The following is a 23,071-nucleotide window of genomic DNA, read 5'->3' as shown; positions in this document are numbered from 1 at the left end:
AACACCTGTAATGAGATGGAGAAAAAAAAAAAAAAAAAAAAAAAAAAAAGAAAAAAGAACAGCACAACCAAAAAACATGGTACGAGATATACAATAAAGCAAACACCTTGAAACTATCACTAAAGTAATATTATTAAGTCTGACATGTACTCTGTGTTACCTGAAGATATGAATGTGGGGTTTCTGTTTGGAAGTGAATCTCTAAGTACCTGAAGCCTAGCACCTGTAGTTGTTTGTGAGGGTGAACTTGTGCATGTAAAGTTTTAACCATAGAAAAAAATGCTCAATAGTGGTTGTGGAGAGCCGGAGAGGCACACCCCCCAGAGCACTGAGTCCAGCGCCGGGAGACCCAAAGCCCCAGGCGCCCAAGGGGACCCCAGAAGCGAAGGCACCAAGGCGGGGCCAGCCCCGGAAATCAGACCCCACCAAGGCAGGAGGAGAGACAGCCACGAGGAAGCCCCCCAGCCACCGCCATGCCGGCGCCCCGGGGAGCCGCGGGGACGAGTCCGCGGGCCCCGCCGGCAGCCGGCCACCCCGAAGTAGGGCCGGGCGCCGAACACCAGCCCCCCCACGGCGCCGACCGAAACGCCCCAGCCCCACAGAGCACCGAAACACGCCCCGCCCCCCCGCACCCAGCCCCGGCGACCGGCCGCAACACCCACCGCGACCGCACCACCCAGGAAAACACAAAGACGGCCCCCCCCCCCGCCGGGGCCCATGCGCATCCGCCGCGAACCAGCCACGAGCGCCGCGGGACCCCCCCCAAAACGCCCCCCCGGCCAAAAGCGCAGCCCCACCCCACCAAGACCGATTCCAACAGCGCGCAACGAAACACACCGCGCACAGAATCAGCCCGAGAGCAGAAAAGCCGCCCGGCGCAAAACCGCAAGAGGAGCAGACCGCAGCCGGCGCAACCACCCCCCCCAGCAGCCCGAGGGGCAGCACAAAGCCAGAGCGGAGCGAACCGCGCCGCCCCCCCACCGGACGATGCCAAAGCAGCCCAGCCACGTCCGCCACCCCCCCGCAGCCCGCACCAGGCCCCGACACGCGGCCAGAGCAGCTCCGCCGCCCCGGCCCCCCACCACGCGCCGGTCATAGCCACCCCAGGCCCCCACCCGCCCCGCAGCCCCACCCGCCGCGATCAGCGGGAACAGAGCAGCCCCGCCATGCCTCCAGGAGGGAAAACCCACCCGAATACCCAGCCAGCGCAGCCAGCCCGCCCAGACCGGCCCCCCAACACTACCCCCGCCGGAGCCGCCCGGACCCCCACACACCAGCGGCGCGCCACCAGCAGGACCCCCACCCAGCAGGCCCGCCTGCCCCCGAGAAAACAGACATGCCAAACCCCCCAAAGAAAAAAAGAGAAAAAAAAAAAAAAAAAAAAAAAAAAAAAGGGGCCCCCACAATGCGACAGCGGACACCAGACACCGACCCGCCCGCAACCGCTCCCCCCCACCGAGGAAGAGAAAAAAAAAAAAATAAATAAAAAATAAATAAATAAATAGGTAAATAAATAAATTAATTAATAATTACAATTAAAATAAATAGGCAAGAGGAGAAGTGCGAGCGGAAAAACCGGAGCCCAAAACAGGACCCAAGACCCGCACCCCACCATGCCGCGCAGCTCCCCCCCTCCCCGAACCGATACCACAGAACCGGCATAGGAAAGAAACACCGCCCAGGAACCGGCATCGTAGCGAAGGCACCGGCACCGACCCCGAAAATCCCCGAACAACACCCAGCCCCACCCCGAAGCGGATCCAGTCCCAGGCCCCAGGGATCCGAGGCCCCAAGGGCACCCCACCCCCAGACAGGAGCCCCAGCAAAGCCCCGGCCGGGGCCAGTGGAGAGGCCGCCAGGAATGAGCCAGCAGTCCCCCGGGCATCCACCCCCAGCTCCACCAGTGCACCGGTGAGCCCCGACGCCAGCCAGCGGAGGGAGAGCAGGACGGGGGGAATGGGCTCCGCACTTAGCGGAGACTTGAGAATGTATTTGGGAGAGGGTGCGGTTGAGACCCCAACCTGGGAAAGAAAAAAAAAAAAAAAAAAAAAAAAAAAAAAAAAAAAAAAAACACACCATCTCAATCATGCCTTCCCTCCCTAGTGCCCCCACTCGTACCACAGGAAAAAAAAAAAAAAAAAAAAAAAAAAAATTGAATAAAATAATAATAATAATAATAAATAAAGAAAATAACAACGCAGACACACATTCACACATAACACTCACATCCAATAATACCAGGACCAAAAACCCGGTGACACCGGTGGTCGGTCCCGGGACTATCGGATGTCCCCATAAGTGAACCTAAAATCCGGATGTGAGGGGAGGGGAGCGGCGACACCGCCACACCAACCCATCTCTTTCCTGCTTCAAGCCCGGCCCCCCACCCCGCACACGGACCGGACCACCCCCCGCAAGAGCCCCCCCCGGGGCCCACCCATCCCGCGCCGGCCACCCAACCAGAACCGCCCCCCCCCCCCCCGAAAAGAACAAAAAAAAAAAAAAAAAAAAAAAAAAAAAAAAAACCTTCAACCAGGCACTTCATGCCCCTCCATCCAACCTTCTTTGGGGAGAGCAGAGGTGACAGCCCCGCCACCAGCAGGCCACCTAGGCCCCGCAGCCAGCCCCAGCCAAAACCACGGACCAGGTGGCCCGCTCTTCCTCCAGGCCCCAGACTCCAGGCGGCAGCCGGAGAACAGGGGTGTGAGAAGACCCCGATCCTCACTGCGCCCGCTCGAATGTGGTGTTGTTGCGTGTTGCTCTCAGATGCAATTAAAACTGGGAGTACCAAGAGGGGGTGTCCGGCACACTCCACCCCCCCTCCAGGAGATAGACGGTGTATGATTTAATTTCTACCTACATTTATTTGTTTATTGCATTTTTGGGGGGCAATTAATGGAATGCTTATTTATTTATTGAGTATTTATTTATTTTTAGATATGGTAGAGTTGGTCCTCCATAAAAATTAAGAACCCAATTTAAAAAAGTATAAAAAGTGATCCACAAACAGCGGTGGGCTGTAACTACTTTTATTTACTCCAAAATACTTTTTGACTAGATCCAAGACATACCTGTAAATATTTGGATTTGTAAATTCTGGAAATTTTACAACATCCACTTCGAGCTGTGAGACAACCCCAGTAAAGTTGCAGTATCCATTATATTTCAAGACATGTGCAAAGAAATCTAAAACAAAATTTAACCAGTTGCAAACTACAAAAAGCTAGCGACAGCTCCGACTGGAGAGGGAGATGATTTTTTTTCATAATTATATGTAATTTTATCATACAATAATACAGGATATTTACGGGAAAGTGCTGATATGGCAGGAAGGAGGATAATACAGTAGTTTCCGAGCCAAAACTTGACAGCTATGATCTAAGATTGTGAGACTTGGTTATATGGACACTTTTTACAGTGCAGACAATACAAAAAAGTAAACTTCTTAAAATAAGTGCAATTGTCTTTAAATAGAGCAGATAAATAAGATGATCTTTGAAAGGAAGAAAAATTGTATTTAATCTTAAAATAAGATAATTACGTATCATCCACTTAGAAGAAGATAATGGAGTTAGGCTTTTTTTTTTTACATAAAACATATTATTCAATTAGTACATTTTCTAATTTACTTGCTCAAATCAGGGGACAACACATAGCTTACAAGAAAAAATTACTTATATTTCAATTTCTACAGTATATGCTTTCAGTGCGGGGGCCATACCGGAGGCCAGCAACAGCTGTACAGGTGAGCTGCTCCCTGTTAGCCCGTGTCCAGAACCACCAGTGGGTCTAGCAGGTTTTTATGGCAGTACAAGCAAACGCAGGCCAATAGTCTATCTCTTGAAATATATTGAGAGAGCTGCAGAACCAAAGAGCCACTTGTGGCTTTGCACTGAATGAAGCGAAGTTTCCGGGTCATTTAGTTTCATTAATATTTTATGTTCTTCCAATAAAAAAGTTGTATATTGAATATTTAATTTTATTTCACTGGAAGAAAAAAATCATATATTATAAGAAAAATGTAAATTAAATATTCAGGTGCTGAATAAATATCTACTGTAAGATAAAAGTAAAGATATTCTTTGGAATATCGAGTCAATGTACATTCCTAATTCAGGAATATTACATATTTTGATTTATTTTAAATGAAAATTACCAGTTTTAATTTAATCATAAGAAGAACATAAGTAAAACTGACAAATTCAGCTGTAACAACTAAGATTTTTATTTTTTAAATTTGATTCAACATAACAGCAGATAAAAACTGATCGTATCTCCATTCTACTGAAGCTATCACCTTGATTTTAAAACAACTATTTAAATAGAATTGCATAGAGAAAAATGAAATGGGTCTAAAGGACCTGTCAGTTGCTATGTTTGTTCCAGCACCTATCATCATTATAAATATATTTATTACTTCATCTTTAGCACAGGTCACAGTCAAATATACCCTTTTTGGCTGTTAACTTTTTGGTGTAGGTTTTTATTTTGTTTGCTTTGTTAATGAAAAAAAAAAATATATCAAAACATTCACTGAATATACATACCTTCAAGTTATTAGATCAGTTTTGAACTTGATGGATTTGCAATAATTTACCCAATTAAAAAAAAAAATTAACCAATTGTAAAAGTGTGGCTTCCCAACTGAAGTTTGTTCCCAAAATGAACACAGGGTGGCGACACTGAATTATGTCCAATACAAAGGTGCTCTCTCCTGAAAATGGGTATAGGCCTATTTAATAATTGAAAGAAATGTTTGTCATAACATCAGCAGCAGAATGTGGCTATGACCATTATGTGGCGTGCTTTAAAATAATGACTGTACCAAAAATCAGTTAACACTTGGATTTTATGTGACATCCCAACATAACATAATGAATAAATTTAAAAAATATATATGTATGCTGTGATTTTAGAATAAATACATTAGAGCCACTTTTCAGGACGGTGAGCTGCAAGTCGTTCAGGGTATCAGCTTTGCATCTCTGGAGCTAAAACGTTGATGAGTTGCCTTTTTTTGTCTTTGTTAAATTTCTCCATTTAAGTCAGATTGGAGGAAAGGCAATTTTCAGCAACTGAAACCAACTTTAGTTCTTGCCATTGATTAACTAATGGGTTTGATCCTTGAATGTAAGGAATCCAAAATAATAAACTTTCTGAAATAATTGACCATAGTCAGATACAGTTATTCACAGTGAAAGTCATCCGTTTAGTTAGAATAGAATATAATTCCAAAAAAAAAAGTTAAAAACAATCCACTGGACTTTTTCTCGAAGTTTAAAGATGTTTTGCTTCCCATCCAGGAAGCTTTTTTCAATTCAAAATATCAGGAATAGCATCAGGAATAGAAAAGAATAGAATAGAAAATCTCTTTATCGTCCCACAACTGTGGTGTTACAGCAGCAAGATTATAACACACAAAGGTGAACCTTAAAAAAGTGTATAAAAATAACAGAATAAGTAACAGAGTTAAGAAAATAAAATACTGTACTGTATTAAGGCAAGGAAAGTTTATTTATATATAACACAGTTCAGTACAAAGTTACTTCAAAGTGCTTTACATTAATGAAACGAAAAATATAAGCACAATAAAAGCAGAATAAAAGCAAATAAAGATAAACATGCGATAAAAGCAGGTAGTAAAGCAAATACAACATTTTGTACCACAAATTTCAACTAACGATTTTTTAGTAAACAGTTTAATTTTAAAAGTCAATGGCGGTTCTAAAGCTCTTCTACAGTGGATAAGTGGAGCCCAAGAACTAAATGCTGCTTGTCCATGTTTGGTTCTAGTTCTGGGTCTGCAGAGTAGCCTGGAACTAGAAGACCTGAGTGGTCTGGGAGGTGGATACAATAATAACAAATCTGTTATGTATTTAAGTGGTGATCCATTCAGTGATTTATAGACTAACAGAAGGATTTTAAAGTCTATTCTCTGAGCTACAGGGATGAAGTGCTCTACTTTCTTAGTTCTAGTGAGAACACGGGCAGCAGCGTTTTGGATCAGCTGCAGCTGTCTGATGGACTTTTTAGGCAAATCTATAAAGACTCTGTTGCAGTCATGAATTCTACTAAAGATAAATGCATGAATGAGTCTTTCCTGCTTGGGCATTAATCCTTTAATCCTTGAAATGTTCTTCAGGTGATAAAATTACTTAGTAATTGCCATTATGTGCCTCTGAGCGTTCAGGTCTAAGTCCATCATTACACCAAGATTTCGAGCCATAATCAATAGATTTCCTTAGCTGATTGTCAGAAGGCTCAGAACACAGGATTCAGAATTCAGACAAGACAAATCGTGATATATTTAAAAAGGTGCTTATTCAACATAGCGTGTGGATGCTCGTCTCCTGCAGCTGGCTCATTGGAAACTCTGGCAGAGTTCAGTTTGTGCCCAGAAGAAGGAGTGTTGTCCAGAGGAGCAGAACTCCTTAGTGAGCCGGGGCCAGAGATCCAGGAGAGAAGAGGTGCCGCGTCTTGCAGCAGCTAGAGCATGCAGAAGACCAGGAGGATAATCCAAGCCGTGGTCAGAAGACAGGTCCGAGGTCGACAACAGGCAGAATCCAGGTAACAGTCGAGAAACAAAGGACAGGCAAACAGAGCAAACAGGGGCGGCTAAGACTCGGAAGTCTAGGGGTAGAAACAGGTCAGAAACAGGCAGAACATGAATCATGACACAAACAGGAATGCTAGAATTAGCCTCGATAGGAGCTGGAATAACCTGGCACCAATGGCTGGGAAACAGAGGTATAAATAGCAGCAGGAACAGGTGGATCTAATAAGAGATAATGAGCACAGGGCGGAACAAATCAGATAAGAGAAAAAGAGGTAAAACCCAGCCTATGGTGTCAAGATCATGACACTGATGTTGGGTGTAAATTCTGGATCTCTCTCCCTTTGGTCAACATATTTTACTCAGTTTTATTTTTATTTATTTCAACAAAATTGAAAGAAAAAAAATCTAAATATGCAATATTATGAAAACGTTTCAATCAGAAAGAACGTGGGAAAAAGATGTCATGTCATTCCTGCTGAACCATCATGGGACAGAAACAGAAATAGGTTTACCAGCTTTTTTTTGCAAGAACAACTTTCTCTGCTGCCAGTATTCACCGCAGCTGAATACAATCACGTCAGAGTTCCTCAGACCTATTAAATGCAGAATTAGATATACAATGGGATCTTTTTAAAAATCTATTTAAAGAAAGTTCAGATGCTCTTTTTTCTCACTCTTAAAGCTGAATCTTTCTAAAAATAACTCTGAAGTGCCTATTTTGGTTTGTACTCTCGAAGAAAGAGTTTGTGTTAGGTTTCCAAAGTATCTCTGAACAGACGAGCTGTGGGTTGCCAAGGGCTGCAGGGAGGGAGGAAGATGGCATGGGAACAGTTAGTTACACATGGCTGTTCTCGCTGTTCTTTAGATTTTACACATAAAACAAGAGACAGGAGCTCAATGAAGCCCTTGTCTTTTCAAAGACACACAAGAGCTGTCGTCAGAGCAACCACCAACCTCCTCCCTGTCCTCTCCTGATCATTACTGAGCGTGTGCATCTTATAGAGGTGGTAAACAACTGCAGGTCAGACAGCTGGACAATGAACTGACGTCAGGCCGGCTCAATCACATTTGCTTATCCGGTGACGACATTAAGCTATTTTTGCCAAAAAGAAAACTTGAAGGGATCACATTTTAAAGAGAGAGAGAAAAGATGAAGACAACAGAGGGGATGGGGGAACGAAGAAGCCTTAAAGGAAAGAGGAGCAGAGAGATCGGATAAAGCTGTGAACAGCCTGTCTTCAACAAGACACTCCAGAGGAGAAATATTGGGAAAAACTGAGGATCTCACCCAACTTAGATGATGGAAGTGGTCCTGACCAGACTGCGGGACTTCTCCTGCAAGACTTCAGCCTTTAATAATCAATCAGAAGCGAGTTCATGCAGAGATGCTCAGAGCCACGCTTACCACAGAGGGATATGCACAGCTGGAAGAGAAAGCAGCAGATTGGACATAGGGAGTGCACTGGCCTGGCTGCGAATGGAGCTGGTAAGCCTTATATAAGTCTGACTTCTAAACCACAAGATGAAGCAAATAAGTATTGCCCTGAAAGGTTGAGTAAATCTTCTGCACGGGTTCTTCTTTTTAAAAATGTTTTGTAACTGTTAGCATCCAGTTTCGATTGCCATCAATAACTGGTTAATCTACTGTGCAAAAGGTGTTGCTTATAAGGCTAAGTCATGCTATTAAAAGTTTAAGTCATTAACAGACCGTAATGTGTATCTGTGAAACATTAATGACATAAGGAGACATGCTTTACGGATCAATATTTAACTACTAAATTTTTGGTTAAATTTTACCTGTAATTAGAGCAAGTGATTAAACGTGATGAGGCCCAAGTCCAAATGAGGTCAAAATGAATTTGCCGAGCTGAAACTGTTTTCTAATATAATCAAGTCATCAAATTTGTAACTCTAGTGACTAGTAAAAACATCAACCAAGTCAACACATCATGTTGCTACTACCGCCATGCTTTACTGTGGAAACGTGTTTTCAGGTTGTTAGTCCAATATATATCATACAGTGAATTTAACATATTTTCAGTTTGTCTATTGTATTTTGCATGGATCCCTTGTGAGCTGCTTTTTTTTAAACCAAACCAACCATCTTGTTACTCTTCCATAAAAAACAGGACATACTTGTGTGACTTTGGCAATAGCAGCTTACAGCATAACGTCATGCAAAGGCAATTTTCTTGTCATTTCTTTTGCATGTGTTAGATGGGCAAATGGAGTTTGATTTGCTGTTGACATTCTTGCCATTAATAAAGAAAGCATTTTAAAGATGTAAGAGACTTTAAACTTAACCATCAAATACAATTTGATTACCTCTAATAGAGGGAGGAAAACATTTAAGTTTTGAATCCAATATGTTTTAGACATTTCTTTTACTGGATCCCTGCAGCACATCTGAACTATGAATCCATGTCTTAATTTTCTTTTCAAGTGAAAGAACTATGGAGAAAACAAAGAAGCCTCCAGATTGAGTCTTTATACTCAATGAACTCCTTCCTTCTTACAAACACACATACACAGTGAAAGTGTCCAACACAGTGTCTGAAAGGAACGAGCATTTGGCATAATGAGGTGGAACCCTCCAGCCCCCCCTCGTCGCCACAAGGAAAGTTCATGTTTTATCTCTAATTCATTCAAGTTCTGACAAAGGCAATAAGACCAGCATCTTTCAGCCAGAGCACAGAGTTTTTGACTGGAGCTGTAATTAACACAGAAAAGAAATGCAGATCGGTCCTCCACCTTTTTGTTCAAGACATTCCTGAATTCTTTCAAGCAAACTTGAATTTGGGAAACTCTGAAAATCGTATTTTACAGTGGCTTTAATTGGACGCCCTCTTATAAAAAGAAGTGACAATTTACATTTGAATAGAGAAATGGCTCAAATGGAGCAAATTGAAAATCTTTGGTTCTATTGTGAACAAGTCCAGTTTCTGAAAAAAGACATTTTCAGACATTTATCTTTTTTTTTTTTTGTCAACAGTTCCAATCTAGGAATGTTTCTCCTCTGTGTGCAGATGGAGATGCGTTCCCAGGACCAAGCTCTGATCCGGCAGCTTATGCACCTTCATTCGGGGATCCAGGAGCTAAAACAGGAGCTGTCTGAGGAGGAGGATACAGAAGAGGAGGAAGAAGAGGGCAGCTGTTGGGATTCTGACAATGAGGAAGGAATCAGCAGATTTGACACCAACTATCTCTGTTGGAAGATGCCTCAGACCTTTCACTTAGGTAGCACAGCTGGAAAGAAGCTCCACAGGAGAAGCTCTGTACCTTAGAGATTCAAAGTTTGGAAGAAATTGTAATGTTTGAAACATGTGTACAGTTTTGTTGTATTTCATAAAAAAATATAGGGTAGATTTGTTGGGATACTTTTAACTATACACCCTCAATGAAAATTTTATTTATCTCACATCCAAGGCTGTAAAACAGAATAAAAGAAAAATAAATCATGTGGACCTTGGATCAGATGTTTACTGATTATTACCATTGTTGTATAAGTCATGTTAACTTTTGAGAGGTTTTCCTGTGACTTAAGAACATTCTATGAGGTTATGGTACAGTAGGGGCACGGTCATGCTGAGGGTCTGGCAAATAATAAACTTCATTTTCAATACACAGCTTAGTAGGTAAAAACTGAGCACAATTGGGTCATCCAACATAGCAATAACCATAAAACACATCAAATCTGTTTGGAATAGAGACTGTAAACCAAGGTGCCTAAGTAACATCTTAAAGGGCTACCATTCTGCACCCGCCAGGTAGATTGCTTCACCCACACACCTGAATTGAATCAGCTACATAAGAGGGCCTCTGCAGAGCTGAAGGATGCCTGTTTAAAAATGCATCTAAAAGTTGCAGGACATGACCTCTAGAGGAGTGGACTTGGAGATACCTGCTGTAGGCTAACAATATTTTTCAGAAATGGCCTTAATAAAATGATTTATGGACTATACCTAAAAGCAGGGTACATGGCAAGAAATGGAACAAATCTGAATCAGTTCCATCACTTTATAATATGATGAGTGATCAAACATCAGGCGAAATTTATGCCAACAAAAAACGGTATATGGGTTAAATGTATAATGCTTAATACAAAATCTACAATAAATCCTAGCTTTTGACTTCAAAATAATCTAATGTTTTAAAACTTACTAAAGCATCTGATTGCATCTTAAAAAGCTGAAAATATAGACAAAAATCCTAACATGTATGTAAATTTGTGACCAGACCTGTAGAACCTTTCTATTATTATTCAGATCTTTAGGGAAAATTCCTCTGTGCTGCTTTGCAGATCTGCTTACACAAATACATCCCAGCATCATCTTTGGACAATCTTTTTATTGGTACTTTAAAGCAGTGGTTTCAAACCTTAGTCCTTAAGCACCCTATCCTTCATGTTTTTGATGTGTCTCTGTTTCAGCACAGATCAGAGTCATTTATCAGATTACTGTGAAACCTCCTTAACAGCCATTGAGCCTGTTAATCATGTATTTATATGTCAGGTGTGCTCCAGCAAGGAGACACTCAGCTCTAAGCGTTCAGTTATGTACAGATGTAAGCACTATTCCTTTCAACAAGAAGGTCCTGAGTTTAAATCAAAGTTTGGTCTGCGTGCGGAATTCTCTTCGGGTTTCTTCCTCCCATAATATTATAATCAATTTATATTTTAGATTATTTGAGATGTCTATGCTGAGTCTTTGATGTTGCTTGTCCTTCTGCGATCCGACACGGGGTGGAGGGTATCAGCAACATAAAAGAGTATTTTTCTATGTACTAATGGTGAGGACTGGTTATTCATGGTGCCTGTGCATGTTTACATTTGCTAAAAAGGTTTTCTTGCTAATTATTATTACATTCTAATCTCTTCCAGGTGTGTTAAAGTACATTTGCATTAAAAGGAATCTGAATATAAAAATAATACAAAATATCTGAAATACATTTCTATTATAAATTGTTGTTTTTATCTAAACAAATGTTCTGAGCTAATCCCAAACATACTTTCTACATAGATAAAGATTGTAACACTGTAAAACATTATTACTAAAACTCCTTGCAAAGCTGTTTTGCACTGATTCTTCCCTTTTTATGCATGTTAAACTGACCAACCACAGGTCTTAGCTTTACATGTCAGATTTAAATGTTGAAAACCAGGCATCATTTTGCCTCTACTTTGCAATTCCTTGTTACTCTGTATTGATTTATGATAGCTTTCCTAATAAATTACATCTAATTTAATTGCTAAGGTGACAAAAGGTTTAAATAGGTTTAGAATGGCTCTCTCCAACAAAGACCTTCCATGAGACCTTTATTGGTCCTGTCCCAGAATTAATGTATAATAATCTGTTAAAATGCAAGTAGCACATATAGAAAAGGGTGAATAAACCAAATAGTCTTAAGAGGAAAGAAGGAGGGAGTGGATTCATTTAATTTCTCCTTTGATTTAACTACTTGGCTCAATAAAGATGCTGAGACAATGATGTTGTATAATTTATTTATTGTTCCTAAATGCTACATTCATTATAATTTGCTTTAAGTGTTTTCCAGAAACTAGATAGCTGTCTATAGAACAAGGCTGCAGAGGTGCAAAGCTTTTTTCTTTAATGTTTTTTTATTTACTTAATTAGTGTCCAAGCAGCAGATCTACTCTGTTTTATACAATGTATTCAGTGTTTCACAGCTGTGCTTCTCTCTTCTCTCTTCATGGATTCCTTTCCTCAGTTTTATGTCCTTCTCAGATAAAAAGCAGTCTTGTGGGGTCTGCTCATGGCTGATCGTCCCCTTGCACTTCCATCCCACCAAAACTCTCCCTCCTCAGTCTTTGGATCTCTGAGTTGAGCCCTAGCAGCGTCTGAGCCAGCTGGAGGTCCTGAGTGCGCATTTCCAGCTACAGGATCACAGGGAAATATCACATTTTATTCAGGTCCAAAGCTGTCACTCTGAAATGTATTTATAAGTGGATAATTACATATTCATAGGTTCAATAATTAAAATAAACCTAAAATGCACATATTATAGACCAGCAAGCAACAGCAATATAGTTGTATTTGTTTTATGTCAAATAATTATTTAAATGGGACCATATTGAGATAGTCTATTTTCAAAATAGTTCTGAGCCAAAAAAATATGAAAAATAACCTTCATAGAAAAATAGTAAAGTAAAAAAAAATATAAGTGATTTTAGTGGTTAAAAACTGTGCATTAAATGTATTTGATAAATATATTAAATACAAAAACTAGGTGTATAAATACAATTTATTGTATTTTTGTACTTTTTTCCAACTGTATTTTTTGCTCTTATTTAATTCAAATACTTTACAATGTTTGCAAATTAACTTTAAATTGAACATCTTTTTAAAATGGTAAAAAGAAATCCGGATAAATATGTTAATATAGATTTAGAAACAGAATTTTCTGTTTAGATTATGACCAAATAATTTGTTCAATTAACATCTTTTCTAAATCAGTAAAAAAAAAAAGTCTTAATAATGATGACACTTTTTATTTATATAATGTATTCAACACTATTAGATCTAAATAACCAGTCAAATAAGTACTTATTTTAACAAATTATTCAGTGACATTTTGGATTACATATATTAAGTAAATTAGATAATTTATGATTATTTACAGGGTTGAGTAAAATAATGAATACAAAACTGCATCATTATATGGGAAACTCCTTTCAAGCAGTTATTGAAATTATGTATTCATAATAAATGATTTCTACAGAAACTTTCAGGAAAGGACAAAGTAAAATCTGCAAACTGAATGAAATTGTTAAATCTCACCAGTTCGGATCTCAACCAGGTTATAGCTCCATCTATCTGCGCCCGCCTCAGCTCCTCATTCGCCTGGCGACTCCTCCTGATGCTCATCGACCTGTCGCCACAGTCAGACTCTCCTGGATCGACTCTGGACTCTGTGGTCACCCTAAAGGCATGGATTAGTTTGTTCTTAACGTTCTCCAGAACCATGGTGGACAGCGTGTCCTCGCTGTGACTGTCCCGGTCCATCTCTGACTTGGTACCTCTCAGTAAACTTTCTCTAACAAAGTAAAACCTGATCCTGTTCTTCAGCTCTCCTGCAGGAGTTTGCGTGTGTCTGACAGCAGTCCCCCCTTTGCCTTCCCAGTGCTAAACTGCCTTGTTTTGTCATTGTTACTATGGAGAAACAGCCTTCTTCTTGCACCTCCCTCCTCCTCCTATTTGGTAGCTCTAATAAGAATGGTGGAAGATCTCAAACAAAGACCATTGTTGCCTCCAAAAAGAAGTGAAAAGACCCCTCCAACCACTGCCACCCCCTCCCCACCACCACCCTTTTCCTTCCCAGCAAATCCAGACCCGGGTGAGAGAAATGTGCAGTGATAGAGCTCTCTTTAAGCTAAAAAGCCCCTGTGTAAACCTGTGTGTGTCTGCAGAAAATCAATCAACCCCCACCTTCGCCTCTCCCGACGGACTTCTTTTTGCTGCATCTCCCTAAATAAGACCTGCTCGTCAGATTATAGCAGACGGACAGGTTGAGCAAGCAGCAAACACAGCCTCAGTGTTAGCTGATTCAGAGGCACAAAGACCGTCCTGCGGTGAAATATAACCAGGCCTTTTGTCCTGAAGTTAAATCCATTCCCCTCTGAGTCGGTGGGATGGCTTCTGGCAACAGAGCTGCCTTTTTTCCCCTTCCTGACTTCTGCATAGAGATGAGACAATGGTCCAATGTCCAGCAGCAGGAAGAGAACATGTTGAGAAGAAATAAGTTATGTGGTATGAAGAGGAGAGCTTTTATTTGTGAGTCATACAGTGATGTTCATAGACAGATTGACGATTGTGAAAGATGGAGGAGCAGCGTTGCTTGTCAGGCCTCATAAGGCGACAGCCATGGCTCTATTTGTGTTGAGTTCTATGAAGCGTGAGAAGATGTTGGAGGGAGTAGGGTCGTTAGTTTTAAAGGTCAAGGCAGCAGGGCGACACGTGACAACAATGACAGCAGCAAGTGAGCTGAAAGTGACAATGACTGAGCCTCAGGTGGCAAATGAAGAGAAACATTCCTTTTCAAAGCGAATTATGCCTCTTTTATTCCTTCATTGTTTCTATTAGGTGCTGTTTGGTCTGAGATTTTCATATAGAGCAGTGAGCAAAAATTTAACCTTTAAAAGTCTTAGAACATTAACGCATTTTAATACCAGACCCAGATAAATTTAGAAATGAAAAAAAAAAATGTTTTTTTTTCCCTTTTTCAAATGATGATTGATTTCATTATGGGAAGAAAAAAACACAAACCAGAGTTTGGGTGAAAGTTTACGTTACCTATGAAGCTAACAACGGATGTAAAGATGTATCTGATTTACTTAAGATGTTATTGATAGTTTTTAACAGTGAATAGGCAAATTAGGTTCAGGCAACAGCATTTCAATCAGATTTGATTCCAGACTTTGACTAGACCATTCCCAAAAATTGTGTTTCTAACCATTCAGAGAAGGGCCCCAAATACTGTACATTAATTTATCTCTCTGTATGCTCAGCTTTGTGTTCTGTTCAGCAGCAGATATAATCTGCATATGTCCCTGGAAAGACACGCTGAAGAAAAATAGGTGTATGATAAACGTGTCAATAAAACTACAAAAACTTTAAAAACTTTAAAGACAGAAAACACACTGTTAAACACTATAGCTTCCACACAATACAAATTTTCTATTCAGTCAAGTTTTTGGATTGATTCTTCTTCCGCATTAACTTTCTCCAAAGTACAGCATTTTAGCAATGCAAATTAATACATAAATATCATAATTATTAAAAACTCAAATTAAAATGGCAAATGTTGATAAATATAGTTTGCACAGAAGCATAAATTAGGGGTAGAAGGAGCTGGTTGCTTATTAATTAACACCTCAACGTTCTCTGTAAGTCATCTGGCCTTTCATTCATAATTCTAAGTTTTGTCCTCTTACCTCAGTCTCCAGCAAACATTATGTTGCTGCTCTTTTCTCCATTACCTTAATACAACCACTGCGGACCCTGAATTATCCTCACCCTATTCTGAACTTCCTACCAAGCAGAAAACACTTCATATCACTCTGCTCACCTGATTTGCCCATTTATAGCAGATCCTTCTCTAAACCCTGGAACATTCTGATTTCTTGCATGTGCATCAGAAGTAAACCTAAAATCATGACATTTACCAGATCAAGCAGCAGGAAGAGCATTCTTCATATGCGGTTATTTCACATTTCCAAAAAAAATCCAGAGAAGTTGTTTAATATAAAACTTTAGTGTGTTCATGTGGAAGTTATCTTTACATCAGATTTTCAAATTTAGTCGACCCTTCCCTTAGAAGACTTTTTTTCTTTCTGCTTCGCCAACACCATGCAAAAAGATCAGTTTGAAAAAACATTTTATGAGTAGTATATAATGTTTATAGATTAAATGGCCTGAGTTATTAGGTCAAGCTGAAATTTATTAGGGTAACTTTGCAAAATTGCTCAGGAAGAATGTCAATGAAAACAATGATCTTAGCTTCCACAAATTTTTACATCGTCCTCCTGCCCTCCTGCATGGTGATCCTTCTCTCAGATGACATTGCTGCCCTCTACTGCCACACATTTTCCACTCCTATGTTGGCAGTCTATATTATAGTTAACTTTGTTTTTATAAAGTAAACACCATTTTTCGAAGATATTAGATAATTACATGGTGAATAATTAATCAAAAACCTACAGACTAAACAGCCATGACATACAAGCAGCTGTTTGAATAAGTTATTCATTCTGCAAAAACAGACATCAAAGGTGACCCCCTTTTAAGGATGAATTCACGAAATAAGATCCATGCTATTTATGCTGCATTCCTCTTAGACAGTCTATCTTAAATATGTAGTTTTAGAAGCAGAGCGTGCATTGTTTCTTGGTTTGAAAAACTTGGTTTGAAAGGCAAAAAAACAAGTGCAGAAAAGTAATGAAAATTAAAACCAGAATGACTTGGAATACAAGAGAAAACCCTGATTCCAATGGATGGAATAAATATTAAAATGACAATTACTACCGGTACTTTAAACAATTTGATTACGCCTATGTGAAGCTAAGCTCATTTTGGAGTCTCAGGGTCACGTTCATTTTTTGTCATATGACCCCCAAACATTGATTCTTGCCTCAGTTTATTCTAATGCAAAACATTGTGGCTCCAATCTAATTTGCACACAAAGGATCATGATTTTATTCAAATATGTCACATAATTCAAGAGGTTATGCTGCATTAGAAGAAATATGTGTAAGAACAATGTTTGAACAAGGAAACAGACCATAAATATAATGGGCAGCATCTTGACTCAAGTAACATAAAACAGTTTCTGATCTTTAGTCTGGTACGTATTTTGACATCAAGCATAGTTCTAAGGCATAACTCAAAAATTTTCAGATAAGGTTTTTTCCAGTCATCCTGGATTTTTCAATGAATGCGGCAATTTATTCAGTTTGTAAAAAAAAAAAAAAAACAATACATACACACACTCATATTACGTATTATCATGACATTATTTGCATCCATCCATATATATATATATATATATATATATATATACACACACACACAGAGTATATAAATATATATATACACATAGACACAAATAATGTTTTTTTTTTAAATAGCCAGTTATTTTATCACAACTTCTACCGATTTTCACAAATGTGTTTATTTTCAATCGTTTGCTTTTGAACAGACTGTGCTTGATTCCAAAAATCATTTTTCTGCAAGAGCATAGCTAAAACTAGGAATTTGAATTCAACTTTATTGTCATTCCACTGTCACAAGTACAACACAACAAACTGAACTCTCTGCATTTAACCCATCCTTTTCGGGAGAAGTGGGCTGCCATTCTGTGGTGCCCGAGGAGCCGTGTCAGGGTCTTGCTCATTGATCCAGAGTGGCAGTCCGCGGGAGTGGGGCTTGAACTTAGAACCTCTGGGATCCAAGTGCAATGCCCTAACCACTTGTTTCTATTTTTTTATATATATATATATATATATATATATATTATTCTGAACACTAGTATGCAGTTGATTGTGGTGTTGCCAGAGGGGCCCCAGGGCCCACTGTTTAGTCAGCTGAGTCAGTTTAGGGTCACGTGGCACAACTTCACAAATTGCTCTTGGGAATACTTCTGTATCATAGAATGATATTTCAAATCGCTTTATAAGACAACAATTGAACACAAACTAACAGAACCCAGTTTTGACAAGATGTTTAATTTGTTAGCAAATTTAACACAGGTTAGAAAAATAAATACACCAGAAAAAAAAACACATTTTCACATGCAGCATTATGGAATTGTAGGAGAGGATGAACAGGACATAACTTCCATCCAGGACTTGTACAAATCTAGATTCAAGAAAAAGGGCAGCTAACATATCTGTAGAACCAAAACATGGACACAAACTGTTTCAGAGTTTTAACTTCAACTCAGGGCTGCCGAGCACTTTTTGCTAAAACCAGCTGCCATGGAGACATTTTCTTTCCCCCTAGGCTGTTAATCTCAGGAACACTTAACAGTAAGAGTGTGCTTGATACCATTCTTCTTTTTTAAATATACATACAGTGAGGAAAATAAGTATTTGAACACCCTGCTATTTTACTTAGAAATCATGGAGGGATGTGAAATTGTCTTGCAAACAAAGGCTACTGCACCAAATTTAATTATTGATTTTCTCAGGTGTTCAAATACTTATTTGCAGCTGTATCATAGAAATAAATAGTTAAAAAATATATTGTGTATTTTTTTTTCAGATTATGCCTCCTACAGTAGACATGCCCCTACGACTGCCCATTTCAGACCCCTCCATGATTTCAAAGTGAAAAAACTTGCAAATTATCCATATAATATAGGTTCACATACAATCAAGTGAAAATAACACTTTTTAAAGTGTTAAAACATTTAACTCAGCAGGAGAACTGGATGAACAATGCCTTAAATTGTTGATACTTGTCAGGATTTATGGAAAAATATAGCAGAGTATCATCAGCAAAACTGATACATCGTAGCCACATTTGCTTCAGGGCACGCTGACAGGAGCAAGGCTGCCATAAATGGGCACTACCGGGTCCTCTAAGACCATCAGTGCTAAAAACAATCTGGGTCAGGTTTCTTGCCCCAAAGACACAGCAACTGAGCTGGGATTTAAACCTCAATCCTCCAGTTGCAGTACAACCATCTGCATCCTTCACCACAACTTAAAAGTTCACTGATATTGTTGATACCACATGTGTTTTAAGTGATTAGAATGCAGAAACATGTTAGCATTCTGGGTGAAACTCTGCTACTTGTTAAATTTAAAATCAACTCTTAACAGTTGCCTGAATTTAACTCAACCTTTCAGAATACGCTGGAAATCACATTTGATTTTGCTTTGTATATGTAAATCATATCTGTCAGGATTTGGTTGTGGTTTTTGAGGACCCAAATGCAGAGGCAGGGAGTCAGAGGAGAGGTGAGTTTCCTGAAGATTTAATTGAGTAATCACAAACAACTGAGGCACTAATCCAAAAACCCAACTTAAAATGTAACACAAACCAGAGCCATGGAGACATCAGGGGAAAAAAGCACGTGGAGTCAGGGAAAGGCGAGAAGAGACGAGGAACCAGCACTGAGGAACTGCTCAAGGAGAGTATTTATGGTAGACTGAACAAAGAGAGGACTAACGAGCATATTGGCAGCAGGTGTGAAGAGAGCAGTCTAGCAAGGAGATAGTGAAAAGGACACCAACACAAGAGGGTAACAGAGGACAACAAATAAAAACCTAAGAACTCAAATATATCCAGAAAATACAACAAAATGGGAATTAAACCAATAAAAGTAGAAAACATGGAGCAAAGTAAAAAGTAACAGAACCAAGACCGTGACAATATGTATCTAATGATAGCAATGTGGAACCAAAGTCATATTCCTTGTTATGCTGCACTATCTTGCAAACACTGTAAATTCTAGAGTGTTAAATATGTAGTGTCAAAGTACATACACTCTTGAAGAGCTATTACAACAACAGCTGGAGTAAGATATCCACTACGTTCTAATTTAACACTAATTCCGAGTGGGACCAAATGCATTCTGAAAGTATTACTTTAACACAACAAAATGTACTGTGTAATAAAGCTAAATGGTGAAAAAAAAAAAAAAAAGATAACTCAGGAAATAAAAAAGTAAAAAAAACAAAGCTAGAAGGTAAAAAAAGAAAATCATTGCACTGTATATTTTTTGTATGGAAGCCCGTTTCTGGCACATAATAGAAAAACATGCCAAATACAAAGTCATAAGTCTGAATTTCAAAGTCATAATTATGAATTACAAAGTCATAATTTCGACTTTTACAGTCATAATTATGAGATACAAATTTTGAAAGTCGAAATTAAGACTTTGTTTCTCAAAATTTTGACTTTGAAACTCGAAACTATGTCTTTGAATCTCGTTATATTAGACTTTCTATTTGGCATTTTTTTACTTTTAAATGGCGGACACAGGCTTCCATACATAGTCTCCACCACCTCCGCCATATTAAATTTACTGTGTAATAAAGCTCAATGGAAAAAAAGAGATATAGCAGTAAATAAAAAAAGTAAGAAAGAAAAAAGCGAGAGGGTAATAAAAAAACAAAACAATGCATTGTATATATTTTTTGTACGGAAGCCCGTTTCTGCCACATGAAAAAAAGCCTACTAGAAAGTAATAATTATGAAATTCAAACTCATAATTATGAATTACAAAGTCATAATTTCGAGTTTTAAAGTAATAATTACGAATTGCAAAGACATAATTTCAACTTTTAAAGTAATAATTATGAGATATAAATTTTGAAAGTCGAAATCATGACTTTGAATCTCGTTATTATGACTTTCTATTTGGCATTTTTTAACTTTCGTATGGCGGACACGGGCTCCCATACTTAGTCTCCTCCACCTCCGCCATATGAAATTTACTGTGAAATAAAGCAAAATCGTAAAAAAAGATAAATTAGTAAATAAAAAAGTAAGAAAGTAAAAAGCGAGAGGGTAAAAAAAAAAATCACTGCACTGTATATTTGTATAGAAGCCTGTTTCTGCCGCATGAAAGAAAAAAAATGCCAAATAGAAAAACATAATTATGAATCTCAAAGTCTTAAATTTGTAAAGTCGAAATTCTGACTTTGTATCTCAAAATTCTGACTTTGACACTCGAAATTATGACTTTGAATCTGGTTATTATGACTCTCTATTTGGCATTTTTTAACTGTTATATGGCTGACACGGGCTTCCATACTTGTCTCCACCACCTCCGCCATATAAATTTACTGTGTAATAAAGCTAAATGTAAAAAAAAAAAAAAAAAAGTTAAATCAGTAAATAAAAAAAGTAAGGAAGAAAAAAGCGAGAAGGTAAAAAAAATAAAAAATCACTTTACATATAATCGTATGGAAGCCCATTTCTGCAACATGAAAGAAAAAAATGCCAAATAGAAATCATAATTATGAATTACACTGTCATAATTTCGACTTTTAAAGTCATAATTATAAGATAAAAATTTTGAAAGTCGAAATTATGACTTTGTATCTCAAAATTCTGACTTTGAAACTCGAAATTAGGACTTTGAATCTGGTTGTTATGACTTTCTATTTGGCATTTTTTTAGCTGTCATATGGCGGACACGGGCTTCCATACACAGCCACAAAATGAAGCAAAATAGAAAGATGAGCAGCTCAGCATCCCTGCCTGCCTCCATCCTCACATCAGCAGCCCTCCGCAAGCCGAGGAGGGTTCAAACCCGTCCACCCTGCACAGGGAGAAGGGACGCCATCTTGTAAGTTTACCTCCTCGAGGAGAGGAAGGAGAGCCGCAGCAGGGACCGGCCGGCGCCACACCAACACAGAAAGACATACCAACCGTTGGAAGTGAGTCATTAATGTTGCATATGCGCGTCAGAAACTGCTGATGAAATATATCTGTGTGGATTAAAGGCGCTATCTTAGGGAATTTAGTCTCTGCATCATCACCTGTTGGGATGCAGCATCAACGGTTATCGCGAATTATATTAAACAGTCGTAACAATAATAATAATAAACAAAATGCTATGTAAACATCTGGAAAGCTGCTTATTGACTTGTTTAATCTCCACGTTTGTAGCGTTACTGATTCCTTACAGTCTGCAGAGATAAACAACAGGCACAGGGATTACATCATACTGCTGCAGGTGCATCACACACCTGACAAAGTATGGCAAGCTGTTTGAATAAATAATAACACAACTCTTCCATCTGAGGTAGTCTTTCTATTATAAAATATAATTCCGAATGAAATAAGTTCTTTTAATTTAATGAACCAAAGGTTGAGCATTTTGTTTTTGTGGAGAAAACCCCCTCTGGACCATTTGGGTTAAAGAGGCAGCACAGCCTGCTGCTTTTAATAGAAGCATTTTGTTTATGACAGGGACCTGCAAAGTGTCAGGGCCAGGTTTGGCCCTTGGAATTACATTCTAAGCTTTTAACCACAACCTAAATGTAGCAAATGTTTCTACCTTGAACGGGCAGTTTATGATAAATGGCCTGTACATCACATGCAGATAATAAAGACATGGACTACAGAGGATGTGGGAAACTAAAGGTTGACCCATACATTGACTGGCTAATATTTTGGGCTGTTATTATAAGTTGTTTATTGTAATAACCAATATGTGCATACATGGGCGGTTCTAGACAGGGGCAAACAGGGGCCAGTCCCTTGTAGAACAGCTTCTGGACCCTGTTATAGCCGCTGTACTAAAGAAATAATACAAAGATAATGAATTCTAATGATGATATGTGCTGAAATTCAGTTTCAGTTCAGTTTATTCATATGGCGCCAATTCACAACACATGTCATCTCAAGGCACTACAGTCACATTGATTCAAAGTTGTCTACCTAAGGAAAACCAGTTGGTTGCATCAACTCATTCACTCGAATGCAATCCCTCACACTAAGCATACTTGTAGCGACAGTGGAGAGGAAAAACTCCCTTTTAACAGGAAGAAACCTCCAGCAGAACCAGGCTCAGTGTGAGCGGCCATCTGCAGAGGCAAACTGGGGTTCAAGGAGAAAGAAGCAGAGATACAAAAAGCAGCTTTAAAAGGTGGCCCCGTCCAGGAAACACACAGCCAGGTAGACAAGCTCTGAGCCAGATCCCATGTCAGAGGACGAAGAGAGCACATCCAGTTAGTCACACAACTTTGAGATGATCACAGAGCAGATGCATTTATACGGAGACTTGATTACACACAGGTGGATTGTATTTATCATCATCAGTCTTTAAACCAACATTTGATCATTCATAGAAGTTCTGGATCTCCTGGTTCTCCACTCCACTTCATGATTGTGTCCCACTTGTTGTTAATTCTTCACAAAAAAAATACAATTTTATCATTTATTTCTTTATGTATGGTGAAAGGTCGAAAAGTTCAAGGCAGCCGAATACTTTTGCAAGGCAAAGTATTATAAATGATAAACTGGATTTACACCATCAGAG

General features: G+C 39.1%; 1 protein-coding gene across 1 annotated transcript; it reads right to left on the bottom strand.

Moving 5' to 3' along the window:
• Nucleotides 1-12,279: 12,279 nt before the first annotated feature.
• Nucleotides 12,280-13,782, bottom strand: si:ch211-153f2.3 (protein FAM167A). The gene is made up of 2 exons (XM_038277187.1): nt 13,354-13,782; nt 12,280-12,449 (listed from the first exon to the last, which is right to left on the bottom strand). The coding sequence occupies exons 1-2, from the start codon at nt 13,576-13,578 to the stop codon at nt 12,327-12,329; spliced, it is 348 nt and encodes a 115-aa protein (XP_038133115.1). The 5' UTR covers nt 13,579-13,782; the 3' UTR covers nt 12,280-12,326.
• Between the last annotated feature and the right edge of the window lie 9,289 nt (nt 13,783-23,071).

The sequence above is a fragment of the Cyprinodon tularosa genome, unplaced genomic scaffold (genome assembly GCF_016077235.1).
Source record: "Cyprinodon tularosa strain WSP-4 unplaced genomic scaffold, ASM1607723v1 ctg13, whole genome shotgun sequence".
In the NCBI taxonomy this organism is placed as follows: domain Eukaryota; kingdom Metazoa; phylum Chordata; class Actinopteri; order Cyprinodontiformes; family Cyprinodontidae; genus Cyprinodon; species Cyprinodon tularosa.
This window is presented reverse-complemented; position numbering and strand designations above follow the sequence as displayed.